The 24558-nt window shown below is 35.6% G+C and overlaps 1 protein-coding gene across 8 annotated transcripts in view; it reads left to right on the forward strand.

Annotated features, from left to right (window-relative positions):
• ARHGAP28 (Rho GTPase activating protein 28) overlaps positions 1 to 24558 on the forward strand; it is a 202747-nt gene that overhangs the window by 115603 nt on the left and 62586 nt on the right. For 6 of the 8 annotated variants that reach the window (XM_054694201.1, XM_037508819.2, XM_054694200.1 and 3 more), the window contains 2 exons: positions 18535 to 18737; positions 24213 to 24430. In XM_054694201.1, coding sequence (XP_054550176.1) covers positions 18569 to 18737; positions 24213 to 24430 — 387 coding nt within the window. In that variant the 5' untranslated portion in view covers positions 18535 to 18568. Of the gene's footprint in view, positions 1 to 1217; positions 1279 to 4529; positions 4597 to 4701; positions 4803 to 18534; positions 18738 to 24212; positions 24431 to 24558 lie in introns of those variants that run through there. The other 2 variants (XM_037508816.2, XM_037508817.2) reach the window with 2 other exon arrangements.

Below are 24558 nucleotides of genomic sequence, written 5' to 3' on the forward strand. Positions count from 1 at the left end.
GGAGGCCCTGATTATGATATACCTTGATGTAGCTTTCTGTGTGTTTCTTACATACTTTGAATTTATTGAGCTCCTTGAGTTTTCATTAAATATGGACATTCTATTTGGGTCTTTGTAAAATCTCTCATCCTCTCTCCCCCTTTTTTTAGTTAAGGTTAACATTCATTTATAACATAAATATTTTAGGAGTTTAGGTTGACACCTCTTCAAATGTATGCAGTTACACCATACCCACCACTAAAATACTAATAATTCTCCACCACAGTTCATTTGTCCTCCTCCTATTTGCTCCTACCCCGCTGTCTCCCCATTTAGTAGCCTCAGTTCTGCAATCAGATTCTAAAGGTTGGTTAGGTTTTGTTTATCTGTTACTGGCTTTGTTTCTTTATATTCTTCATGAGTTGCTATATTGCTCCTTCTGACTTATTTAGCTTAGTATAATCCTCTTCATGTCATCTATGCTGTCACAAATGTCAAGATTTCACCTTTTTAAAAATAACTTGAGTCATATTCCATTGTGTGTATATACTTCATCTTCTCTAGTTACTCATCTATTCTTGGTGCTTAGGTTGTTTCTATAACTTGGTTATCGTAATAAGTGCTGCAGTGAACATAGGAGTAGGTCTGTCACTTCATATTAGTGTTGTATTCTTCGGATATATACCTAGGACTGGAATTGCTGAATCATATGTTAGATCTATATTTAACATTTTGAGAAATATTCAAACTTTTTCACAGGGACTGGACTAGTCTACATCCCCACTGTGTGTGTGTGGGGGGGGGTTATTTTTTTCTCCTGACCCTAGCTAACACTTGTTATTTGTGATCTTTTTGATATAGACCATCCTCACTGCTGTGCAGGTGTATTTCACTGGAATTTTGAAAATCTTCCAATTGTTTACTTAAAATGTCACTTTTCCCTCCAGTTTCCTGAACATATTGCATAAAATATTAACATATTGCATAAAATATTAACTGTTTTATTATCTTTCTATTAATCCTATCATCTGTGTCATTTCTAGGCCTGTTTGTGTTGATTGAGCTTTCTCCTCATTATAGACAATATTCTCCTGTTTCTTTGCTTGCCTGGTAATTTTTTATCGGAATTATTATGAATTTTATCATCTTGCAGCTGATATTTTTATATTTCTATATATATTTTTGAACTTTTTTCTGGGACTTGAAAACTGTTTTATCCTTTTGTATTTTGCTTTCAGGATTCACTGGCTGGGACCAAAGTGGCATTTAACCTAAGGGAAAGTTTGCCCCACTGTAGAGGTAAAATGCTTCTGAGAACTGTATACAAAGTCCTATCAATCATTAGCTCTTCCACTCTGCCATTGTCAACACTAACTATTCCTGACTGTCTTGATTACTGAGGATCATTTTCTCTTATTTTTCTAATGACTTTTCCCGGGCCTGCTGTAGTTTTCATGTATGAGTTTTCTGATCAATACTTAGATGAAAATTTGAGGGGTATTTCAGGAGCTCCAGAGTTCTCGTTCCATGGAGATTCTGCTTCTTCAACACTCTCATCTCTGAGCTCCATAACTTCCTTGAGTTCCAGCTTAATATCCTAAACTCAGACAGAGCAGCAGTCTTAGCTGGGTTCCCTGTCTCTGTGCCTTGGCTTGGAAACTCTATTGACGTAAAGCTGGACCCTATGGTAGGAGTGAACTTGCTTGTTTTCTTTCTCTCAAGTATCATTGTTTTTAGTTTCTTGACATTTAATATCTTGAGAATCATTTAATATATTTTGTGGATTTTATTTCTTTATTTGAGGTGGGTGGTAAATCTGGTTTCTATTACTTCATCATTGCTGGAACCTGACACATTTATTAGACCACCTGACTTCCTCCTATTGGTCACAGAGGTTCTGTTTATGTTTATTTTTCTCTCTGTGTCTTACCTTTGTGCTGTTACTATTGATATGTCTTTAAGTTCACTGCTCCCTTTTCTCTAATATGTAATCTGTTGTTACTTCCACCCAGTGACTCTTATCTCACGTACTGCATTATTTATGTATGGAAGTTTTATCTTTATTTCTTCTCTTCATATTCATGTTTTGTTTCAATTCTTCAATATTTTTATATTTTTACTATGCTCTTTTAACATTTTCCCCTGTTAATTAAATCATCACTCTATCTTTCTGTTGACTGATAATATGATTATAAGCCGCTTTTTCTTTCTTTCTCATTTATCTGTTAATTTTCATTGGACACTTGAATTGTGAATTTTAGGTAGTGAATTGGTAGGTTATATTTCTTTTTTTTTAAGATTTATTTATTTATGCATACAAGAGCTGGGATACAGGCCAGAGATGAGGGGGCTGAGAGGATTCACCAGAGACAGAGTGGGGAACAGCACAGGCAGACTGACGAAATACACTGCTGAGGGGACCAGCGGGTGAGACAGGAGAGGTCTGCTGTGCCATGTAAATTTCTCCCTGGCCAGCCGGGGATCGAACTCATGCTGCAGAGGCTGTGGATTTCTTCATAGTGTGGTGCTTAACCCCTTGTACCACCAGGAAGGCCCTATGTTATATTTCTTTATTGTTGGATTTGTTTTAAGAACATGCTGATTTATTTTGGCAGAGTTATTTGTGGATTTTTTTTTGGGGGGGTGGGTAAATGAGTGCATTCTGGAGTAACCTGTAAATTAATCTTTACAAGTAAGGTAAGAGACTTCCAAGGTTTCTACAGAATGCTCTGTGTATTCTCTCTGCCTTATTTCTTTATTTTGGCAGGCCCCACATCTATTGCTTTATCATGGTTGAAGGTGGAAGTCCACTTGATATATTTTTTTTTCACTTGATATATTTTTAATGTGTATACCACAGCACATACATATACCTGGCTCTGAGGATTTTGAGGATTTTGTCATTTATAGCTCCCTGATTCTAGTCCCAGGAGTTAATTTGTATCTGTTATGAAGATTCAAATTTGCAACCCTGACAGGTGAGGTACCTGAGTAAGGGAGACCCCCATACCAAAGTTTTACTTCATAGATCCTACTTTTCTTGTGTTCTAATTAGAAAATTCTATCTTACTCAGCCTTTCTGAGCCACGATATCTGCTCCTGCATTTCAGTGATACTGCTCAGTTCTGCCCAGTATCTCCTCTATGCGCTATTTTTGAAATTGTTCTAAATTGATAGTCATGTGCATAGGAAGATTCATCTCATTTGTTTCCTTTCTCCAGGCAGCACAATCCTGCACTGCCTGTTAAGGTTAAAAACAGACTTCCTTTATTTGTCCAATTTTCAATTTTGTCCAATTTTCAGTTTTGTCCAATTTTCAAATTTTGTCCAATTTTCAAATTTGTCCAATTTTCTTGTTTACAGCAAGAGGGTAATTCTGAACCAGTTTTCCATGATTCCAAAGGGAAGCTCACTTAATGAATTTTTAGTTATGCAACTGCACGCATGATATATATACAGTTTTTTTGTTGTTGTTGTTTTGCTTCTGCTTGCCCTATTTAGAATGAAAGCTCAAACAATCTTTTTGCTTTATTTACAGTACCTAACACAATGGATAGCACCTTCAACCTCATATCTAGTACTAGTACATACTTCATAATTTTTTAATTATTCATTATCATCATCACATTGTAGTCAGTTTCTTCAGAATGCCAATTTTGTTTTTCTCTTTGCACATATTTTCTAATTCACTATTACCTCTAAATCATCTCATATTAAATTCTTAGTTGTAAATACTTTGCAGATATCTACTTTTCTCTTTTTTTCTACCAAGTTAAAATTTTGGCTGATTATTGAGAAAGTTGGGGCTTATTCGAGGAAGTGTTTGAGCTTAATGACCTGTATCTTCTTGTGAGTTCTAAAGTACTTACCTACAAATTATTTTTGTGTCTTCCATGGAAATATCTATGATGCACTGATAGATTGTCTCAAATCTTATTAGCACTCATTGAGAAGAATGCAGAATAGGCTTGAGGATATCTTTCCTTCAGGAAAGGCCATCTAAATAGATCTTAAATTAAGTCAGGAGTGGGAGGAAGGATTCCAAACATAGGGAAAGCATGAGCTAAGACACCCAGTCATTAATCTGTGGTTGAAGAAATACATGTGCTATTTTGCATTCTCATTGCAACATCCAAATAGTAATGTTCAGTGGGATGTTGGATGATGATCCTGAGGGGAGTGCTCAAGAATGGAATTAAGGTTGGGAAGTTACTACATGACTAAGTCTAAACTCTGATGTGAGAGCTTTGTGAGAGGGTGAGAGGGTTTGTATAAATATAGACAAAAATAGCTGTGTGGAACCTTGAGAGATATACTAAAATATATAGTCTCCACTTAATCTGTGTCCATTAAGTGCATCAGGTATACCAATTTTGTGTTTTCTAACTTCAGAAAAACAAAGATATAATTTAAGGGGGTTGGGGGACTTTTATTTACTATCCTCCTGGGTTTTTGACACTATAGATCTATTTTTTTTCTATTACAATATTGTTTTTATGCCTTTTTTTGAGAAATACATAGTTTTTTTTCTTCTCATCTTTTCTGTTTAGGATAATAAAACCAAGAAGTCTTTTGTGAAAGAGCACATTTTTTACAAGTTTACTCAAAGAGCCATAGGTAATATTCAACTTCCACATAATTTTTAAATTTTCATTAATGAATTTAAATTATCATTTATCAAACATTTAAGAGAACATTTTTTTCTTAAATATGTGATTTCAGAATTTTTGCTGGAGACCAGTACTTTCCTAGAAGAATTCTACATTGGAAATAAATGGGAAACTGAGTCATCTAGAAGAATTCAGAGTCATGAATATAGTGATGTAGGTTGCTTATTATATGAGAATGACAAGATGGCAACTGGGTGCTCAACCTTGCTCCATTAGCCAAACATGCTTTCCTAGGAGGATAGTCTTTACTGAAATCCCACAAAGGTGCCATTCATCAAAGGGGAAAAAAAAAACACACACAAAATATTAATTGCAAAGTGGCAGGTTCCTTTTTATTTATTTATTTTTTTAAAAAAAGATTTATTTATTTATTTGTTTGTTTGTTTATACAAGCACTGGGTACAGTCAGAAGCGCGAGAGGGTGAGAGAATTCACCAGAGCCAGAGCGGGGAGCAGAACAGGCAGAAGGACTGAAGTACACTGCTGAGGGGAGCAGCGGGTGGCAGGAGAGGTCTGCGGCCATGTGGGACCCTCACCCGGTGGCCGGGGATCGAACTGGCGCTGCAGAGGCTGCGGGCAGCTTTGCAACCCAGCGCTCAAAAGCTGCACCACCGGGGAGGCCCATAATAAGAGTAAATGCACTGAAATACAAGACCTAGCTCTTTTGTGTCATTTGTGTTTTTAGAAAAATGCATGAAAGCTCAACAGATTTGCTTGAACAGAGAGAATTAATTTAAAATGTCTTTGATTTGTTGATTATTATTATTAATAGTATGAATGATAAAAATGTGAATTTGGAATTTATTATTTTACTTGGCTATGTATGAAGCTTGGCAAATATCTACATGCCACAGAAAGACTGAGTAAAATGGAAGTCTTAGCTCCTATTTTTTTGAGTGATTTCAAAAAAGAAGATATGAAATATTGACACTATTTCAAGAGACTTGGGTATATTGTAATATGACAACCAATGGATAAATTAAAATGTGTGATTAATATTTAACAATACTAATATATTCCTTTTAAATCAGATATATAGCAATTTTCTGTTACGATGTCTATATATATTTCATATACAACTTATATAACTAGTGTATTTGGTCTGCTACAATTGCCAATTTTATTAGCTTACTTTTAGATTTTTAGAGAACTTTTTATCTTTTTATTTTCTCTCTTTTTTAAAAGATTTATTTATTTATTTATACAAGCACTGGGTACAGTCAGAAGCACGGGAGGGTAAGAGAACTCACCAGAGCCAGAGCAGGGAACAGAACACACAGACTGACGAAATACACTGCTTAGGGGAGCAGCGGGTGCGGCAGGAGAGGTCTGTGTGCTATGTGGGCCCTCGCCTGCGGCAGGGGATCAAACCGGCGCTGCAGAGGCTGCGGGCAGCTTCACAGCCCAGTGCTCAACTGCTGAGCCACCAGGGAGGCCCAAGAACTTTTTATCTTGTGAGACACTTTTGTATATAGATGTCTTTATGTTTTAGTAAAAACTTTCCCTACCCCTTGATGATTAAAAAATGATACATTTGAGGGCCTTCCCTGGTGGTGCAGCGGTTGAGCACTGAGCTGCGAAGTTGCCCTGCAGCACCGGGTTCGTTTCCTGGCCACCACAAGGGTCCCACAAAAAAAAAAAAAGTTAAAAAAAAGATACATTTGATTATTTTATTGTGCTTTTTGAGAAATAGATTAAAGGAATATATAGCATAATCTCTAAGATAGGGTGTAAAGTAAAATTTTTGGGATAAATGAAGAACATTACGTAAAATGAACAAGGTGACTGTTCATTGGGGAAAAGAGCATAGAGTTAAGCTTCAGGAGACCAACTTTATTTTATAGTGTAGTTTCTAATAGTTAGCTTTGTGATCTTGGATGAATTATTTGTCCTCTCTGAGCTTCAATTTTCTTGTCTGTGAAATGTGATTTATTTGAGTATTCCTCAAACTCCCTCTCAGTTCTCTAATTCGAGGATTCTCTGTTTCAGTGGAAACCCTAGTTATGGATTTCCAATTCAGAATTGTTTTTGTATGGCAGTTAAGAAGCAGCAATCTTAAAGTTAGTCAATAAAAGTAAATGGACATAAGATGGTTATTGCTCAGTTGGACCCTATAGAATTAAAAACCATCAGGGAGGGAATCTGAGTGTGAAAAAGTATATTGGGAAAGAACAGAGATCAAAGTTTGTTGATAATTAATATTCCAAATGACCACCTCACTCCTGCCAACACTTAATAAGTCAGACTTATATTTTACTTTGGATTTAATACTGAATAGTTTAAAGTAAGCTGACACAAGTTCCCATGAGGAAGAAAGCCAGTCCACCCAGGGGAAAGCCTTGTCAGGTGGACCACATTGCTCTCTAAGACAGAGGGACTACCAGAATCCTTTCATCTTGTTTGTGATTCTATCCTGTTATTATTGAATTTTCAGAGCTGAAGAGGGGCAACAGAAAAAAATCAAAAAACAGTATAAAGATGTATAGAATAGTTTTCACATTTCATGGCTGAAAATTAATGACTGGGTAATAATGACAATAAATAGACACCAGAGTTGTGGAGGAAGCAGAGGTCAGTTACATGGTTGTATTCCATCAAATCATCACAGCACCAGAAAGACAGAAGGGGAGTTGGAAAAGCAAGGCAGCCCCTCAGATGATGACAGAAGGAGGGACTCATCTGCTTTATTACTCTGAAAGTCATGTATAGCAATACCAGCTGCATCAGGCCCCTTAAAACCACATAATAAAAAATATATACTGCAAGTTGGCACTAAACAATAGAGAGAATGTGTAACTTACTTTGGGAATAAACATAGGATTTTCAAAGATTATTTATCCAGACTGTGTGGAGAAGAGTAGTTTCAGAAGCACAAAACACCAAGACTCTTCCTGTGACATATAACACCTAATGGATAAAAGATAGAATTCTATTAAAAAGCAAGAAAAAGCTGTCCTTTGCTCATATTATATTTCATAGTTTTTCCCCCGGTTATCTCTTAATTGAATAAAAAATATGAGCCTTTGAGCAATGATTAGGTGTCACTAAACTAGGTTTCTACCCTTATTTTAACTTACCTTTGAGTATAATGGTAAAAAGAGTTGCCTGTGTTATTGACTGAGCTTCACCAAAGTTAAGTTAATAAACTGCATATTAGTTTTTAAGAAGACAGGATATAAAAATATTCAGATTTGGCAGCCACTTAGGAACTTGTTGAGATGATTATTAGTTGAACAGGTTAAGATTATTTGTCTTTGCTCAGAGCAGTCACTAGCCTTTCACAGACGTATCTTTCAATCTTTCTAAACCCATAGTCTTTAAAATCTTGCATCGTTTTTGACTTTTCCTAAGTCACTTTAAATCTCATGGCACTTTATTAATACTTTCTTTTGAGGGAACTTTCAGGTTCACAGCAAAATTTAGGAGAATATACAGAGATTTCCACATGCCAACTATCCACACACAAGCCTGGCCTTCCATTAGTATCATCCCCACTAGAGTGGTACATTTGTTATGTTGATATTTAATGACTCTACATTGTCACAGCTTAATCACCCAAGGACTATAGCTTATAGTAGGGGTCATTCCTGGTGTTGTATTTTCTATGGATTTGGGCAAATGCGTATAATGACATGTATCCATTGCTATGATATACAGAATAGTTTCACTGTCCTAAAAATCCTCTGTGCTCCATCAGCTCATCCCCCACCCCCCAGCCGCCACTATCAGTTTCCTACCTTTTACCTTAAAAATCACTGATTACAATTTCTATAGTTTTGCCTTTTCCAGAATGTCATAGGGAAGGAGTCATACAATATCTCTTCTTTTCAGATTGACTTCTTTCTTTTAATAGTACACATTTAAATTTCCTTTGTGGTTTTTTTTTTTTTTTTTTTTAATAGCTTGATAGATCTTTCTCTCTCTCGCCCTAAACAGTATTCCCTTGGCTGGATGCACTCCAGTATATTTATCCTTTCACCTACTAAAGAATATCTTGGTTCCTTCCAAATCTTAGAAATTATAAATAAAGCTGCTAAAAATGTAAGTTTGCAGGTTTTTGTGTAGACATAGTTTTCAACTCCTTTGAGTGAATACTGACGAGTGTGATTACTGGATATAATGGTAAAGCTTTGTTTAATTTTGAAAGAAACCACTAAAATATCTTTTATGTATCATTTTGCAAACCCACCAGCAACAAATGAGAATTTTCTTACTCTACCTTCTCACGAGCTTTTGTACTGTCTTAATTACCAAAACTCAAAAAAGGGTAATTTTTCCTCTACAGTTTCATTAAGGTATAATTTACATAACATAAAATTTACCCTTTTAAAATTCAATGGTTTTTATTATATTCACAAAGTTGTGATACCATCACTACTATCTAATTCCAGAACATTTCACTCCAAAAAGACTCCATATCCCTTAATAGTCACTCCCATTTCCCACTCTACTCTGCCAAAGCAGGGGAAATAACAGATAATATTTTGATTTTGTCATATTTATATTAACCGATATAATTGATATATTTTAGTGACCTTTTCTTGGTAGAGCAATAGTTAGAACACAGTATAGATCACTTTCAAAGTTAAGCCTATAGAATTATTTTTACTTGGATAGCTAGAAGTACAGAAAAGCATGCTGTCTTCTACCTCCAAGAAGAGATTCTGTCACTCTCTGTCACAAAAGAGCTTTTGCTCCATGTGAGCCTCTTCCCTTTGTCAGTCACTGGGATTCAGTGTATAACAGTATGAAGTTGTTTCCTCCCCATTGCCTCTCTTCCTATTCCCATACTGTACTCCGACGTGATACATAAATGCATAAAAATTTAATTGCTGCTAAACCTCAGTTGGTTAATAAAAAAATTCCACCTTGTAAACCATTTCTGATATTTCCTGCTGAGTGACTGAGGATTTGTTTGCTGTTTTAAGCCTCCCCCTAATCTACAAACACATTTTTCTGTATCTTTTATTGCCAGCAGAGAGGTTCAGGCAGACCTGTTTACCTTTTGATGGAATAAATTCATCAGCTTTCTCTTTGCTCCCCTAAGAGGGCTGAGGCAGGCCAGGAAAGACAAAAGAAAACAGGATGAGCTTGAGAGGATGCCAGGATAATGTGGAAAACAGAGTCATGGAGCCTGAGAAGGATTGCAGGGACCCCTTCTATGCTCTTACTTCTGTTACTCTGAAACTATAGCTTCCTTTTATCAGCATTGCCTTTCAAGTGCTTTTTGCAAAACATCCAAGTTGAGCTTGTTTATAAGCATGTTAAAATCCTAGATTACTGAGAAGTCAGGGCATAAAAACAAGGGATTTGTCTTCTTACTTTATCTGAATGGTCTCCCTAGGAAGCTGAGAGGCAAACAGCTGCATTCCTGGGACTGTGCCAGGGTCTCTTCCAGAGAACCCCTGTTACAGAGGCCCATGTATCAGGATCCAAGATGATTTCTCTAGATGACCGAACTGTGTGGCCACCAGTATCATTCAGAGACCAAGACAATGGGGAATTCAGTCCTCTTCTTTTCAGAAAGGGAAGGGGAAATCTTTTGTATGAATCTATTCTTCCTAAGACTCTTGAAATATATTTGATTTGAAAACAATATAAATATATTTCCTGTTTATCTAGGCAGGAATATCTTCATTAGGGATGAAGTTTAACTCCATTGTATATTGATTAAGATGAGACCAAGGCATGGGATTAGGCTAACAATTTAACAGCTCCTAAAATTGAAAATCATTACATTAGATACCACTTTCTTTAGGAGCCAGGTTTTTGACAGTCTTAGCCCATCTCAAATGACTTGTTAAAGTATCCCTTCCAATTATATCAGTTAAGGAAGATTTTGGCCACAAAATAATAGATTTTTTTAAATAGTGTATTTTATTTGCATTTTGAGAAGTGGAGAGATAGGCAGCACTTAGGTTATTTCTGAGATGAACTAAGATCATGCCTGGCTACAGCACTGTTCTCGGCTTTTCTTTTATGGTTATAAGATAGCTGTTGAAGTCCCAGTCATCTTGTCCACATTCCAAGAAGGAAGGAGGAAGAGAAGAGAACAGCACCTATAACGGAAAACAAGAGTTGACTGAAACCATGGAGAAGAGTTTTCATTATGTGACTGTTCAGAATTGTGTCAAATGGCCAAGTCTGACCGAAAGGAGTTGGGGTAACAAGTTGCCAATGGCATTGAGTCAGACAGTCTTATTTATCTCATTTTGAGTGACATTTTAGTGCCCCCTGTGATATTTTATTGCCTAGTATAATCTGACTCTAAATCAATGAGCTCGCTAACAAATTAGTTAAATGATAGTAATGGACTTACTATGTGCCATGTAGCCTACAGATATTAACTCGATCCTCATACTAACTCAACAAAATGTAATGATTAATGTTCCCAATTTATAGATTAAGAAATGGAAGCACACAATTTTTTTTTTAAGATTTATTTATTTATACAAGCACTGGGTACAGTCAGAAGCGCGGGAGGGTGAGAGAATTCACCAGAGCCAGACGGGAGAGCAAAGCAAGCAGACTGACAAAGTACACTGCTGAGGGGAGCAGCAGGCGGCAGGAGAGGTCTGCTTCCCTGGTGGCCAGGGATCAAACCAGCGCTGCAGAGGATGTGGTCAGCTTCACAACCCAGCGCTCAACCACTGCGCCACCAGGGAGATCCCAGGAAGCACAAAGTTTTAATAGATCACTGTAGGTCATAGATTCAGGAAAGTGGCAGAACTACATTCAAACCTGAGCTAACTTCGTTTTTTTTTTTTTTTTTTTAAATTCAGTTCATTATATTCCTTCCCTGGTATAAAAATAAGTGTAGCTAAACCAAGATACACAGATACTAGAGGGGACTTTTGATGTTAAGAAAGATTACTATAGAGAAAGCATATGAACATGATTGAAAATATTTGAATTCATATACTGGTTCCACTGTTACTGGTTATTCACCCAGAAGATATTTCTGAGTCCCCTTCATTTGCCAGACACTGTATAAATAAGACATATGTAGTTTTTCTATATATATATTTTTTTAATTTTTGCATAGAAGATCTGGGATGTAGGCCAGAGACAGAGGGGTTGAAAGGATTTACTAGAGACAGAATGGGGAGCATAGGAGGCAGATCTACTGAAATACACTGCTAAGGGGAGCAGTGGACGAGACAAGAGAGGTCTTAGACCTGTGCCATATGTGGGTTAACTCCCTGGCCAGGGATCAAACTCAGGTCATAGTAGTAAAAGCACTGAGACTTAACCCCTAGACTACCAGGGAGGCCCAGTTTTTCTATATTCTTTTGGGGAAACATTTTCCCCAAAATGATATAAACAAATAAAAGAAGTGTATATTGTTAGTGAAATGAGAAAAAAAAATGCAGAAAGCTGTGGTGGTGGATAACTTGAAGGACTGGTATGTTAGGGTCTCCAGGAAATGATTTCCTGAGGAGATACTAGGTTGAGAGCTGAATGATGAGAAGCATTTTGCTATGGAAGTAGCAGGAGAATGTTCCATGCTGAAAAAACAGTAAAAGAAAATTTCCTACACGGAGAAAGAGCTTGGTTTTGTAGAGAACTTGAGAAAAGATTAGCATAACCAAGTAGTAATGCCAGGGGAGAGTGATATAAGGTGAGACTGGAGAAGTTTCAGGACAAAATGTGCTGGACCATGAGGTCATAGAAAATAATTTGTGTGTTTTTGTCATTGCAATGGAGAATTCTGTGTCCCTACTCCATTCTACTCTCAGTAACTGTTTTCCTCATTGTACTGTGATACTTGCTTTGGTTACTTCATGGAGTTAATATAAAGATCAAATGATGTAATGTGAATGATATATTGTTATATGTGAAATTGTTTTATATGACCTGTTTTATGTAAAATTCTTATATAATTTGAAACTTTCTATTAAGTAAGCAATAACTAAAGGTCCGATGATAAAAGCAAGAAGTATGTCTTTTTAAAATGTTCTTTGGAAAATACTCAGAATAATCGAAGTTGTGGTTAGACAAAGCAAACAGTGTATTAGCAAATACAACATTAAAACATCTGATATGTTTATAATGTTCTATGGAAGTTTCACTTCCACTTAGGACATAGACTAGTTTGTGGCCAACTTGTGTTTCCCTCTAACTAGAGAAAAAAAGAGAAATGAGAAAATCATGTGTGTGGGGGGCAGGGCACATGGGGTGGTGTGTGTTTTAACTGCAATGGAGAGGTATTGGATAAAAGTCTGAAGGAGCTAACTTTTAGTGAGGGTCTAGCTTTCCTTGTGTGTGGAGAGCCCAGCATTCATTTCCCTCCCTGGAATGTCTTACCCTGAATCTGTGAACTGTTGGACAAAGGATCACTCCTGCAAGGGCTTGGGACTCTGCTGGCATGAGGAGACACCAATGAAACTGATAATTGTCCTGCTCTGGTACAGCACATTGGAATTTGAAAAAGTTCCCATGCAGAATTAGTTTTCTACACCTGATAATTATCTGCCTTGGAGAGAGCCCAGAAACACAGGAGGCTAGAAACTGAACTCTAAAGTAAAGAGATTTCTGTACATTTCTGTAGCTCCCCTGTAGTCTCCCCAGAGGAAGAACCTATAATGCACATAGGGCAGATTTTCCACTCAACCATCTGGAACCAGAGGTGACCTATAACTAAATTAAAGTTTCAGTGCAACCCACACTCAGCTCAATACCTAATTAGATTGAAATGAATGATCTTCACCTCATTCTCACTATCAGAAGAGAATCTTGCCTGTCTGGAGAAATAACTATTTATTTTCTAGAAATCTTTTTTAAAAAAGTGTCTGCCTACAACAAAAAGTCATATGGTAACTGGAGTTATATAAGGGGAATGGAAAATGTGATCTATATAAAATGGACTGTTTTTTGATTAATATTAACACACTGATGACACAGATATTGGCCATTAAAAAACAGAGACTTGTGAATAACGATGATAAATACGTTAAAAAAATTAGAGGAAAATGGAGGAAATGGATGAAAAGATGAATAATGTAAACATAAAAATAGAATATCTACAGAACTAATTGTACATTCCTGATATGAAAACATACAACGTAGAACTGAAACGTTCAGTGAATGGAATTAACAGTAGACTCGATTTGGAGAAGAAATAAAAAATGTATAAGAAGATAAGGCAGTGGAGATTTTCTAAATATGAGGATTAGAGAAAAAGTGGGGAAATAAATCAGTTTTTTAAGGGCATTGGGACATATTAATTGGTCCAACAGTCATGTTATTAGAGTTCCAGAAGTGGAAGAGAGAATAGGGCAGAAGAAATATTAGAAGAAAAAATCCATAAGAATATCCAAAAATTGGGCCTCCCTGGTGGCGCAGTGGTTGAGCGCTGGGTTGCGAAGCTGCCCGCGGCCTCTGCGGCGCCGGTTCGATCCCCGGCTGCTCCCCGGCCACCGGAGGAGGGTCCCACATGGCGCGCAGACCTCTCCTGCCGCCCGCTGCTCCCCTCAGCAGTGTACTTCGGTCCTTCTGCCTGCTCTGCTCCCCGCTCTGGCTCTGGTGAATTCTCTCACCCTCCCGCTCTTCTGACTGTACCCAGTGCATGTATAAACAAAACAAACAAACAAATAAATAATAAAAAAAAAAAAAAAAAAAACATGCCTCTATTAAAAAAAAAAAAAAAAAAAAAAAAGAATATCCAAAAATTGATAAAAGACATTGATCCACATATTCAGGAAACTCAGTAAACCTGAAGCAGAATAAATACAAAGAAAACCACAATCTAGGCATTTCATAATTAAACCATTAAAAACAAAAGATAAAAAAATCTATCAAAAGTAGCTGAAGAAAATAACACATTGTGTTTAGAACATCAGTAACAATTATAATAACTTCTCACCAGAATCAAGAACCCAGAAGACAATGGATTGGCAATTTATAGAGGAATTTAAAACAACAACTACCAGCCTTGAGTGCTTTGCCCTTTTTTATTAAGATAAAGATTGAACAAAATATATATTCAGAAAAAAATCTAATGGAATTTATTGCCAACAGATCTACAGTGCAAGAAATGCTGAGGAAAGGGAGGAAATGCCAAAGGAAGTTCTCAAAACTGAAGGGAAATGATCCATTGTGGGTGCATGGATATCAGGAAATAATAAAGGGCTCCAGAAGAGTAAAATGTAAGAGAAGACTATTGACATTTAAAGCAACCACAATAATATAAAATGTAAACTTGTAAATAAGCAACATGCATGATGATATAAAAGATAGAGGGAAAATCATACTTTTGTGAGATATTTATGTTGTCCGAAGTTGTAAAATACTAATTCAAGGCAAACAGTTTTAAGTTGTAGGTCTCTGATAATTATTAAAATACAGTACATGTGATTTTTAAAAAGACAATAGAGGAAAAAATGCAATAATAAAATATTTCTTCATGCCACTTTGAATTCATGGTGATTACCATGCACTGAATATCTAATTTTAATTTTATGGTGTTTTGCCAACAATTGTTGCTATATAATACAACTGCACTATGTTTTTCATGTAATGTTTTCCTAGTATTGTTTTGGGAAAAAAAAAAACAAAACAAAACATGAGCAGCTGATGAAGCTCATGCTCTATTATATCCTAATATGGTGAGGTATGAAGCTGCAGATAAGGCTCATCAAACTGTAGGATGGGCCTGAAGATCACAATTACATAATGCTTTAAGACTGGAAGGTCATAGTCCCTACTCCACCCTGGAATGAAGAAAGAACCATTTGAATCCTCAACTGAAAAAGAGAATTCGTCCAAATGTATTTGCCCTAAAAATGCTGCCTGACGGCTTTGCCAAAAAAAATTTGATCATTACAGCCAAAGTGGTCTTTGGGTGGATTGCAAGAGGTGAAATTAGTGTGTTACTTACATGCTCATGGCCTGTATTTTATCTGATCCTCAAGCCGAGCTTTGAGGTGACTCTTCTTTAAGAACCCATCGGTATACCTTTGTTTGTATAAGAAACCGTTTCATAACTAAATTATCATTAACCATAAAAGTATCTGCTCCCCATCTTCTAAAATTCACTTATGTCCAAATTTCTCACCTCTTCAAACATTTTCAGTGTTTGAATATATCTGTATGTTTACTTACTTTCTAAGATAATTTATGCTACCTCACACAGCCATTGAGATATCTCTGTTGGCATGGAAAAGATGTGTACAGCATGCATTTGTAGGAAAAGTAAAACAGTTTTTAGAATAATATTGACATGATGCAGATGGAAAACCCTCAGTTGATGCTTTATATAATTATACTTTATTTAAATTTTATACTTACACTACATTATAATTTAGAAAACCTTGGTCCTTGTCTCTGGCAAGACTATAATTTTTTGCAAGTTAACCATTTTGATTTTTGTAAATAAATAAACCTAAAAAATTCCAGAACTAGGGGAAGTCTATTTTTTTCTGACTATGGAACATGGAGGGCAGTAAACTATGTGAGTAGTAGTGATTGTTTATAGTTTACCAAGATGTAAATGTTTTATATGATTGGGTTTTGTGAATTTATTAGTGGTTTTCAGTATGAAGCTTGTTGCAAAAGGGAAAAAAGCCTTAAATGCCTAAAACGAATCAAGAAAATGATAATTACCTTGATACTTGTGTTGATTAATATATATATTAACCACTGGAATGTGTATTTTTTCAGAATAAAAAAAATCCAGTGAAAAACTTATATCAACCAATTTATTTTTTTAAATTAAAATCTAATCAATTTAGGAAAATAGAAAAAAGTCACTTTTTAATATTTTCCTAAATTGATTAGATTTTAATTAAAAAAAATAAATGTGCTAACTTAATGTTCAAAATTAAAACAACTTACAGTATTCTACCACAACAGGCTCAGTGATATAATGACAGAGATGGTTACTAAAAGGTGGTTTAGAAATCAAAATTTCTTAGAAGTATGAACAATGTAAGCACACAATCTTATTACTTATTCTCTTTTGTGATCTCATGGCTTTTAGTGTGCTTTACATATGCTTTAGGGCATGACTAAATTTGATAGCAATCCCCTCCCTATATGTATCAAAATGTATTTGTCCTAAGCAAGTCATAATTCCTACATGAACATTATTATGCTATTGCTCTGGTTACCTCTTTCTATCTGGGAGTTCTTGTTTGGGTTAAACAGCGGAGAGTCTCATCTTTTGGTTCACCTCCACCTGAACCTAAGGAGAAGAAGGCGACCTTGCAGACATACTTTGAAAGGGTTTGCATACCCACTCTCAATAAGAAAAAGCAAAAGAAAAAAAGTCATGTAAAAACAAGAAGATTATATTGCATAAAATAACCTAGTTGGGGCCTCCCGTTGTGGCACAGGTGATTGAGCGCAGCACTGTGAAGCTGTCCACAGCCTCTGCAGCACTGGTTCGATCCCAGCTGGCCGGCGAGGGTCCCACATGGTGTGCAGTCCTCTCCTGTCTCGCCTGCTGCTCCCCTCAGCAGTGTATTTCGTCAATCTGCCTGTTCTGTTCCCAGCTCTGTCTCTGGTGAATCCTTTCACCCTCCCGCGAATCTGGCCTGTGCCCCGGTTCTTGTATAAATACATACATACATACATACATAAATAAATAAATAAACAAACAAACAAACAAACAAACAAATAAATAAATAAATAAATAAATCCTTTAAAAAAAAAAACTACTTGTTTTTCATAATAGGGAACTGTATGTAGTGTTCCAGTTTAATCAAATATTTTGTTCCTAGGAAATGTAATACTTGTCAATTACTTCATTTTCCAGTGCTTGAAAACCATTTCGCTGAAGGTTTTCTCTGAATTTGATTACTTAAGGCAATGAAATCATATCTTATTTGTCCTTATGTGATAGCGTTATTTCACTTGGCATATTGTCCTCAAGGCTCATCCATATTGTAGCATGTGTCAGAATTCCCTTCCTATTCAAGCCTGAGTAATATTGCTTCGTGTGTGTAACCAAATATTTTTACCTATCCATCCCTTGATGGACATTTGGGCTGTTTCTACCTTGTAACTACTGTTGTATGATGCTGCTATGCTGAACAAATACTTCTTTGAGTCCCTGCTTTCAATTCTTTTGGATTTTTTTTCTGTTTCAATTTTTTTTTTCATTTGTTTTGGATGCTGTTGGTATATAGATATCTCTTCAAAGCACTACTTTCAATTCTTTTGAGTGGAATTTCCTAGAATAGGAATTTCTGAATCATATAGTAACTCTAAGTTTAATTTTTCTTTTTTTTAATTTATTTTTTAATTAATGAAGTACCATTGTTTTAAATCTTTGTTAATATTTTGACAAAGTAGAATTTCTCCCCTTATGTGTGGCCATTATAGCTCTCCCACCACCAAAGCACCCATAGTCTTCCGCCATAGTCTGCTATGCTCTCCACTACTTTGCATCCCTCCTCTTCTTCTCCCCTTTTGGATGCCTCACATCTATAGTAAATTTTCCAAATTTAATTTTTTGAAGAACTGCCTTATTGTTTTCCAAAAAGGGTGTATTCCACAAAGGGTACATTTTATATTCCCACCAAAAACCAACATGGTTCCATTTTCTCCACATTCTAGCCAATATTTGTTTCCTGTTTTTTTTTTTTTTTTTTTATATAGTAACCATCCTTGTGGGTATCAGCAGCCAGCTCTTTACAATCTCCTGTCATATGAGATATCATATGAGACACTTCACAGAGGCAAATCCTGATGATTCTAACCTAGCTAGAGTCATTATGAATTACAGAGAATAAAAAAGGGCCACCACTGAATGGAGATTATTTCTTCAGCCCAACCCCTCCTACCACACTAACTCCATTTCTCAATTCACTTTTGTTATTTATGACATAAAACACAGTTGTTTTTTTTTTTTTATTATTAACAGATACTGTTCTTTCTTTAGAAAATCCATTCCTCGCTGCCGAAGAATTAACAGGATGCTCTCCAATGAATCCCTACATCCCCCTGCATTCAGTCGATCCAACTCACAAGCCTCTGTAGACAGCGCCTCAATGGAGGATTTCTGGCGGGAAATAGAGAGTATTAAAGAGAACAGCATGGGAGGCCAGGAAGAGCAGATGTCAGCGGAGGTCAAGCCTGTGGATGGTAAGATGCTCGACTGGTTTTCCCATGTGCTCACTTTCTTTGCATATTCTCTTTGGTTGGCAGGTAGAATCCATCCCATTATTTATTTAATACATGAAATGGTAGAATTTAGCGTGTCTACTACTTGCTTCCACTGATTTCTATCTGCTGCACTGGCTCAGGGTAGCTTCCATCCAAAGTGAAGTGAAGCATTTACTAGTGTTGATGTATTTAGAAAACGATTGTTTTGTATTCCACAAAACAAAAGCTATGTCAAATATATTAGTTTTCAGTGACACTAAAAAGAAGAAAGTTGAGGACAAAAATGAGTGAATGAAGGGATATAATTGTCCTTATTTTTTTTTAAAGGAGCAAAATTATTGGCTGAGGTAAAAAGCAGAAGTTATACCCTCTACCTGTCAACAACTAAATACATAAGATAGCCAAGAAAAACTAAAGATGTTTAATAAGTATACACCAAATAATGAATTAGTCAGTGATTGACCTCAAGATAACAATCAAGTTTAAACCTTAAAAACTTTTTAATTCTTCTTTCCCTATTCTGTAAGTTTATTTTTTTGTAGGACTATAATTTAGATGTACTGCAGTTAGTATCCTTCATAGGCCATTAGAAATAAAAAGTCCCTCCACACATTTAATGAGAATCCATTCAAGGGAATTATTCCCCATCAATGAAGTATATTCTTACTCCTTTTACTTACTTCTCTACTTTTGTCATTTCAGATCCAGAATGACAGAAAGACTCATAAAAAGTAAAATACCTCTTATCCCCACCCCTTTTCTCTTACTAGACAGTTATCCGTAAGTTGAACCATAAGTTCAAGTTGATAACCTCCAATTCCATTCCAACATGACATGGTTTGTTGTTATCATCCCTTTTCCTATATTCATGACATGTTCTCCAATAATGAGAAATCTGACTCCCACTATCTTTAATATATTTGCTCATTATTTCAAGCCTAGGGTATAAGATGTTTTTAGTTTTTCTAACCTTATGTGCTACATAGAGCATACCTACCATCCAGGGAATCTTTTAATTTATTTAAACTTCTTTTTTTGCATTTGGTTTCTTTCAGTCTTTTTAATACTTTTCATTTCTTTGTTGAAATTCTCTGTTCACTCTTCATAAGCATATTTTCCTTTAAGTACTTGAGTATAGATTTAATAACTGCTTTAACGACCTTGTCCAATACCAGTCTTCTCAGGGTCACTTTCTAATGACTACTTTTTCTCTGGATAAATTAGTCCATTTTTAAATTATATCCTGGATATTGTAGTATTAATGACAATGCAATATTGTGACATTATTGGTATGTTTCCTACGCTCTGTATTCCATTATTTTCTTCTAAAGGAGTTAATTTTAGTTCTAGTAGTTACTTGACTGGACTCATATTCTTGACTTTTTTTCCTTTGCTCTATGCAGAATATATTACCTGGCTTATTTATTTTAGCCTTTTAGTAGATTCTAAGAGGATGTTTGGAGTGTCCCTTATACCTTTTTTAGTCCAAAGTTAGTCAAGGTTTTGGTCGGTTTATGTAGATTTGCTCCTACCTCCTTCTCTTCAATTCTGGTAATCTGAGTTTGACTCCTTCTCTTCAATTCTGGTAATCTGAGTTTTGGAGGCAGATATCAAGGGTTTACTTTGATTTTGTTTTTTTGTTGTTGTTCCTTTGCTTTTTCCCCCAATCTGATATTTACCTTTCTTTTTCTGACTTACTTTGCTTGGCATAATCATCTCCAATTCCATTTGTGATGAATGGCAAGATGTCATCTTTTTTTATAGCTGAGTAGTATTTCACCATGTATATATACCACATCTTTATCCACTCATGTGTCTTAGGGCACTTAGATTGTTTCTGTACTTAGCTATTATAAATAGTGCTGCAGTAAACATTGTAGTACATGTATTCCTTCCAATGAATATTTTTGTGTTCTTTGGGTAGATAGATACCTAAGAGTAGGATTGTTGAATCATATGGGCAATCAATTTTTAACATATTGCAAAACCTCTATAGAGGTGGGACTAATTTACATTCCCACCAACAGTGTAGGAGGTTTCCTTTTTCTTTACCACCTTTACCAACGTTTGTTGTTTCTGGTCGTTTTGATCAGACTATTCTCACAGGTGCAATGGCAATTCTGATTGTGCTTTTGATTTGCATTTCATGATAATAATCGATGATAAGCATCTTTTCATGTGCCCTTTTTGCCACTGCCTTCTTTAGAGAAATGTCTATTTAGTAGTTCTGCCCATTTTTTGATTGGGTTATTTGTTTTCCTCTTCTTGAGTTCTCTGTTGATCTTGGATATTAACCCTTTGCTGGGTATTTGATGCGCAAAGCCACATGGTAGGGTATCTTTTTGTTTTAGTGATAGTTTCTTTTACTGTAAAGAAGTTTTAAAATTTTTTGTAATCCTATTTGTTAATTTTTGCTTTTATTTCCCTTGCTGGTATACAAGTCCCCAAGGACATCACTGAAGCAATGTCATGGAGAGCTTAGTCTGTGTTTCACATCTTCCATCCAAGTGTTTGGCCTACTTTGAATTAATTTTTTTGTACAATGTGAGGTAGTGGTCTAGTTGCATTTTTTTGCATATAGCTGTCCAGTTTTCCCAGTGCATTTGTTGGGCAGAATAATATTTTATTAAGGGCCTGCCCCGTGGCGCAGTGGTTGAGCACTGGGTTGTGAAGCTCCCTGCAGCCTTTGCAGTGCCAGTTCTATCCCTGGCCGCCTGGCGAGGGTCCCACATGGCACGCAGACCTCTCCTGCCACCTGCTGCTCCTCTCAGCAGTGTACTTTGGTCCTTCTGCCTGTTCTGCTCCCCGCTCTGGCTCTGGTGAATTCTCTCACCCTCCCGTGCTTCTGACTGTCTCCGGTGCTTGTATAAATAAATAAATGAATAAATCTTTAAAAAATATTTTATTAATAATTTTTAATTAAAAAGTTTTTGCTGTATTTTTTAAGTATTTTATTTATTAATTCTTCATTCATTCATTCATTTTCTCCTTATTGAGGTAATATTTGATAACAACACCTAGACACTTTAGTGAAAGTTGAAATTTTATATTCATTTTCTGACTTGATTGAAAATTTCATTAATTATGTACTCCAACCGAAAGTTTTAATGAGTTAAACAAATATATGTACCTACTCTGTGCAAGTACTGTGCAACATGTTAGAGTTACAAGCAAAAGCAGAAATGCTTCCTTCTCACATGGAGTTCATAATCTAGTGGAGGAAAACAGTAATTAAGTATATATTTTTGGAAAATGATTTGAAGGCAAAAGAAACACTGTTGTATGGGGATAGAGAGCAATAAGGCCTGAATTGTCTGAGGTGTTTAGAGCAAAAAATACCTCTTTGAGGGAAGAATGTATAAAATGAAATCTGAAGGATTAAATGTCATTATTTAGGGGGGTCAAGTAGGAGAATTGGCATGTCCAAAGACCTTGTTACAAAATAAACCATGGAATTTTTGAGAAACCAGAAGTTGGCCAGTAATGCTAAAGAAGAGTGGGTGAAGAGAACATGGTATAAACTGTTGGCCAAAAGATTAACTGCTTCATATCTTGTAGGCCATGTTAAGGGTTTTAATCTTGATCCTAAGAGTGAGGAAATCTTGTTTTGTTATTTTAGAAAGTGTAATGGATTTATATTTGCATTGTGAACAGACTGATTTAGTTGTAATATGGAGAACAGAGTGGAGGGGGAATGAAGAATGGGAAGAACAGTTAGGAAGCCACTGTAGAAGTTCAAGTGGGAGGTCGCTTGGGTCAAGGGTCTAATCAAGGGGAAAAAAAAAAAGGAATAAAACTTTGAGAAACAATAAGGAGGTAATCCCAAAGGTCTTGGTGATATATTAACTTTGATATATGAAATATAGGGAGATATCTCCTGGGTTACTTGTTTTTATTAGGTGGATGGGGGTTTCATTAATTGAAATATAAAATACTGAGAGAGGTCTAGAATTGGGAATAAAGAATATGTGTTCAGGTTTCAAAATACTGTGTTTGATATATAATTGCTGGAGCCAAGTTGATATTGAGTAGGCCGTTGTATACATGGACCTGAAATTCAAAGGGGTGTTCCATGTTGAAGTTATGTATCTGACGCCTGGAGTAATGAATATAGGATTGCATTGTCTATGATTAAAAAATCAGAATAAGTAATTTCTACATAGATATTTATTTCCTGTGGGAAATAAATGCCCTATATAGTCTGCAACCTGATTCCAAGGATTTGAATCTTCCTTACCTCTAATTTGTTTACTCTGACCTTACTGATTGCTCATCCTTCCTACTCTTTCATTACTACTTACTGGGGTAGAGGGAAAAATCCAGTTATTAAACTTTAATATTAAACTATTTTAAATTTTGTCCTCAAAAACTAGTATTTTAGCTGAGTTTTAAGAAAAGTCATGACTCACTAATCTAAAAGGCTTATTATTTAACTAAAGCTAAGTTTAAGTTCACTGATGCATTTTCTGTTAAAGAATCAGCATATAAAGCAAATGAACAATAAAAACAAGATAGCAAATAAAAGATTTTCTGGGCTAAGAAATTGTACCTGACCAGCACGTTAGAAGGCGGTGTTTATGTATGAATGATGAAGTGATATAAGTCCAGGATTCCTTCCTGGACTGATACTTTGACAGACTGTTTACAAGTCACTCTAATCAGCTCTTTAAACAAACCTCATTGAGGTAATGCCTTTAGCATAGTTCCCAGAAATGTATGTAGAGGGGAATTTTCTTTTACAGGATGTTACAATTCTGAATTCTTTATTATTTCTGTACATTTGATTTACAATAGTAATTGATTCTCGTATGACAAATTTTAAGTTTTTAAATTGCCTTCTGAAAAAGGGAAAAGGTTCAGAATAAAGAGAAAAGTAAGAGGATGACTAACTGTTGAACACATACTTTGTTCCAGATTATTTACTATGTTTGTAAAAATATTGATAAAACAGTTCATAGCTACCTAATACTTTCATTTATGTCACCTCTATTTTGATATGACACTGAGATCAAGAAATATCTTAAAACTTTCCAAAATCTTCTGCTAGTCAATGTATGCCATTAAACTCTCTTTTTCTGGTATAGTTTAAGTTTAAATATTCATATTTTATTATTTCTTGAACTGGTAGTCCATAGATAGATTATATTTAACCCTCTGAAAGAAAAAAAAATACCTTACCATATTTGCCAATTAACTTTATTCTACTAAAAAATACTTTAAAATTTGACATATTTTAAAAATGTAATATAACTTTTTTATTCAGTCTAATAGGACTTTCCCATAATTACTGTGGAGGAAAGAATGTCTTAAGAAATAGTTTACTAAAAAAATAAATAAATAAATAAATAAATAGTTTATTGACATCTCTTATTCAGTGTTTGCACGGACCTACTTATATGCAATTCACCCAATCATACAGAAAATGTTCTAACCCCTTGATAATGTTATTTACAGAAGGAGAACTTGAAGCAGAATGGTTGCAAGATGTGGGTTTATCTACACTGATCTCTGGTGATGAAGAGGAGGATGGCAAAGCCTTGCTCTCTACATTGACTCGAATCCAAGCAGCTGCAGTGAAAAAGAGATATAACACTTATACTCAAACTATGAGGAAAAAGAACAAGCAATCTGTCAGGGATGTCAGAGATATCTTTGGAGTCAGCGAATCTCCTGTAAGTAATGAATATAGCTCAAAAAGTTTGTTTTGATGAGGGGGAGGGAGGAAGTGTGTGTGTGTGTGTGTGTGTGTGTGTGTGTGTGTGTAAAAAGTACCAGAAACAGTTGATTACCTTCTCAGTTT

Source organism: Talpa occidentalis, unplaced genomic scaffold, assembly GCF_014898055.3.
Source record: "Talpa occidentalis isolate TD23 unplaced genomic scaffold, MPIMG_talOcc4v2.1 talOcc4.13, whole genome shotgun sequence".
NCBI classification, from domain to species: Eukaryota; Metazoa; Chordata; class Mammalia; order Eulipotyphla; family Talpidae; genus Talpa; species Talpa occidentalis.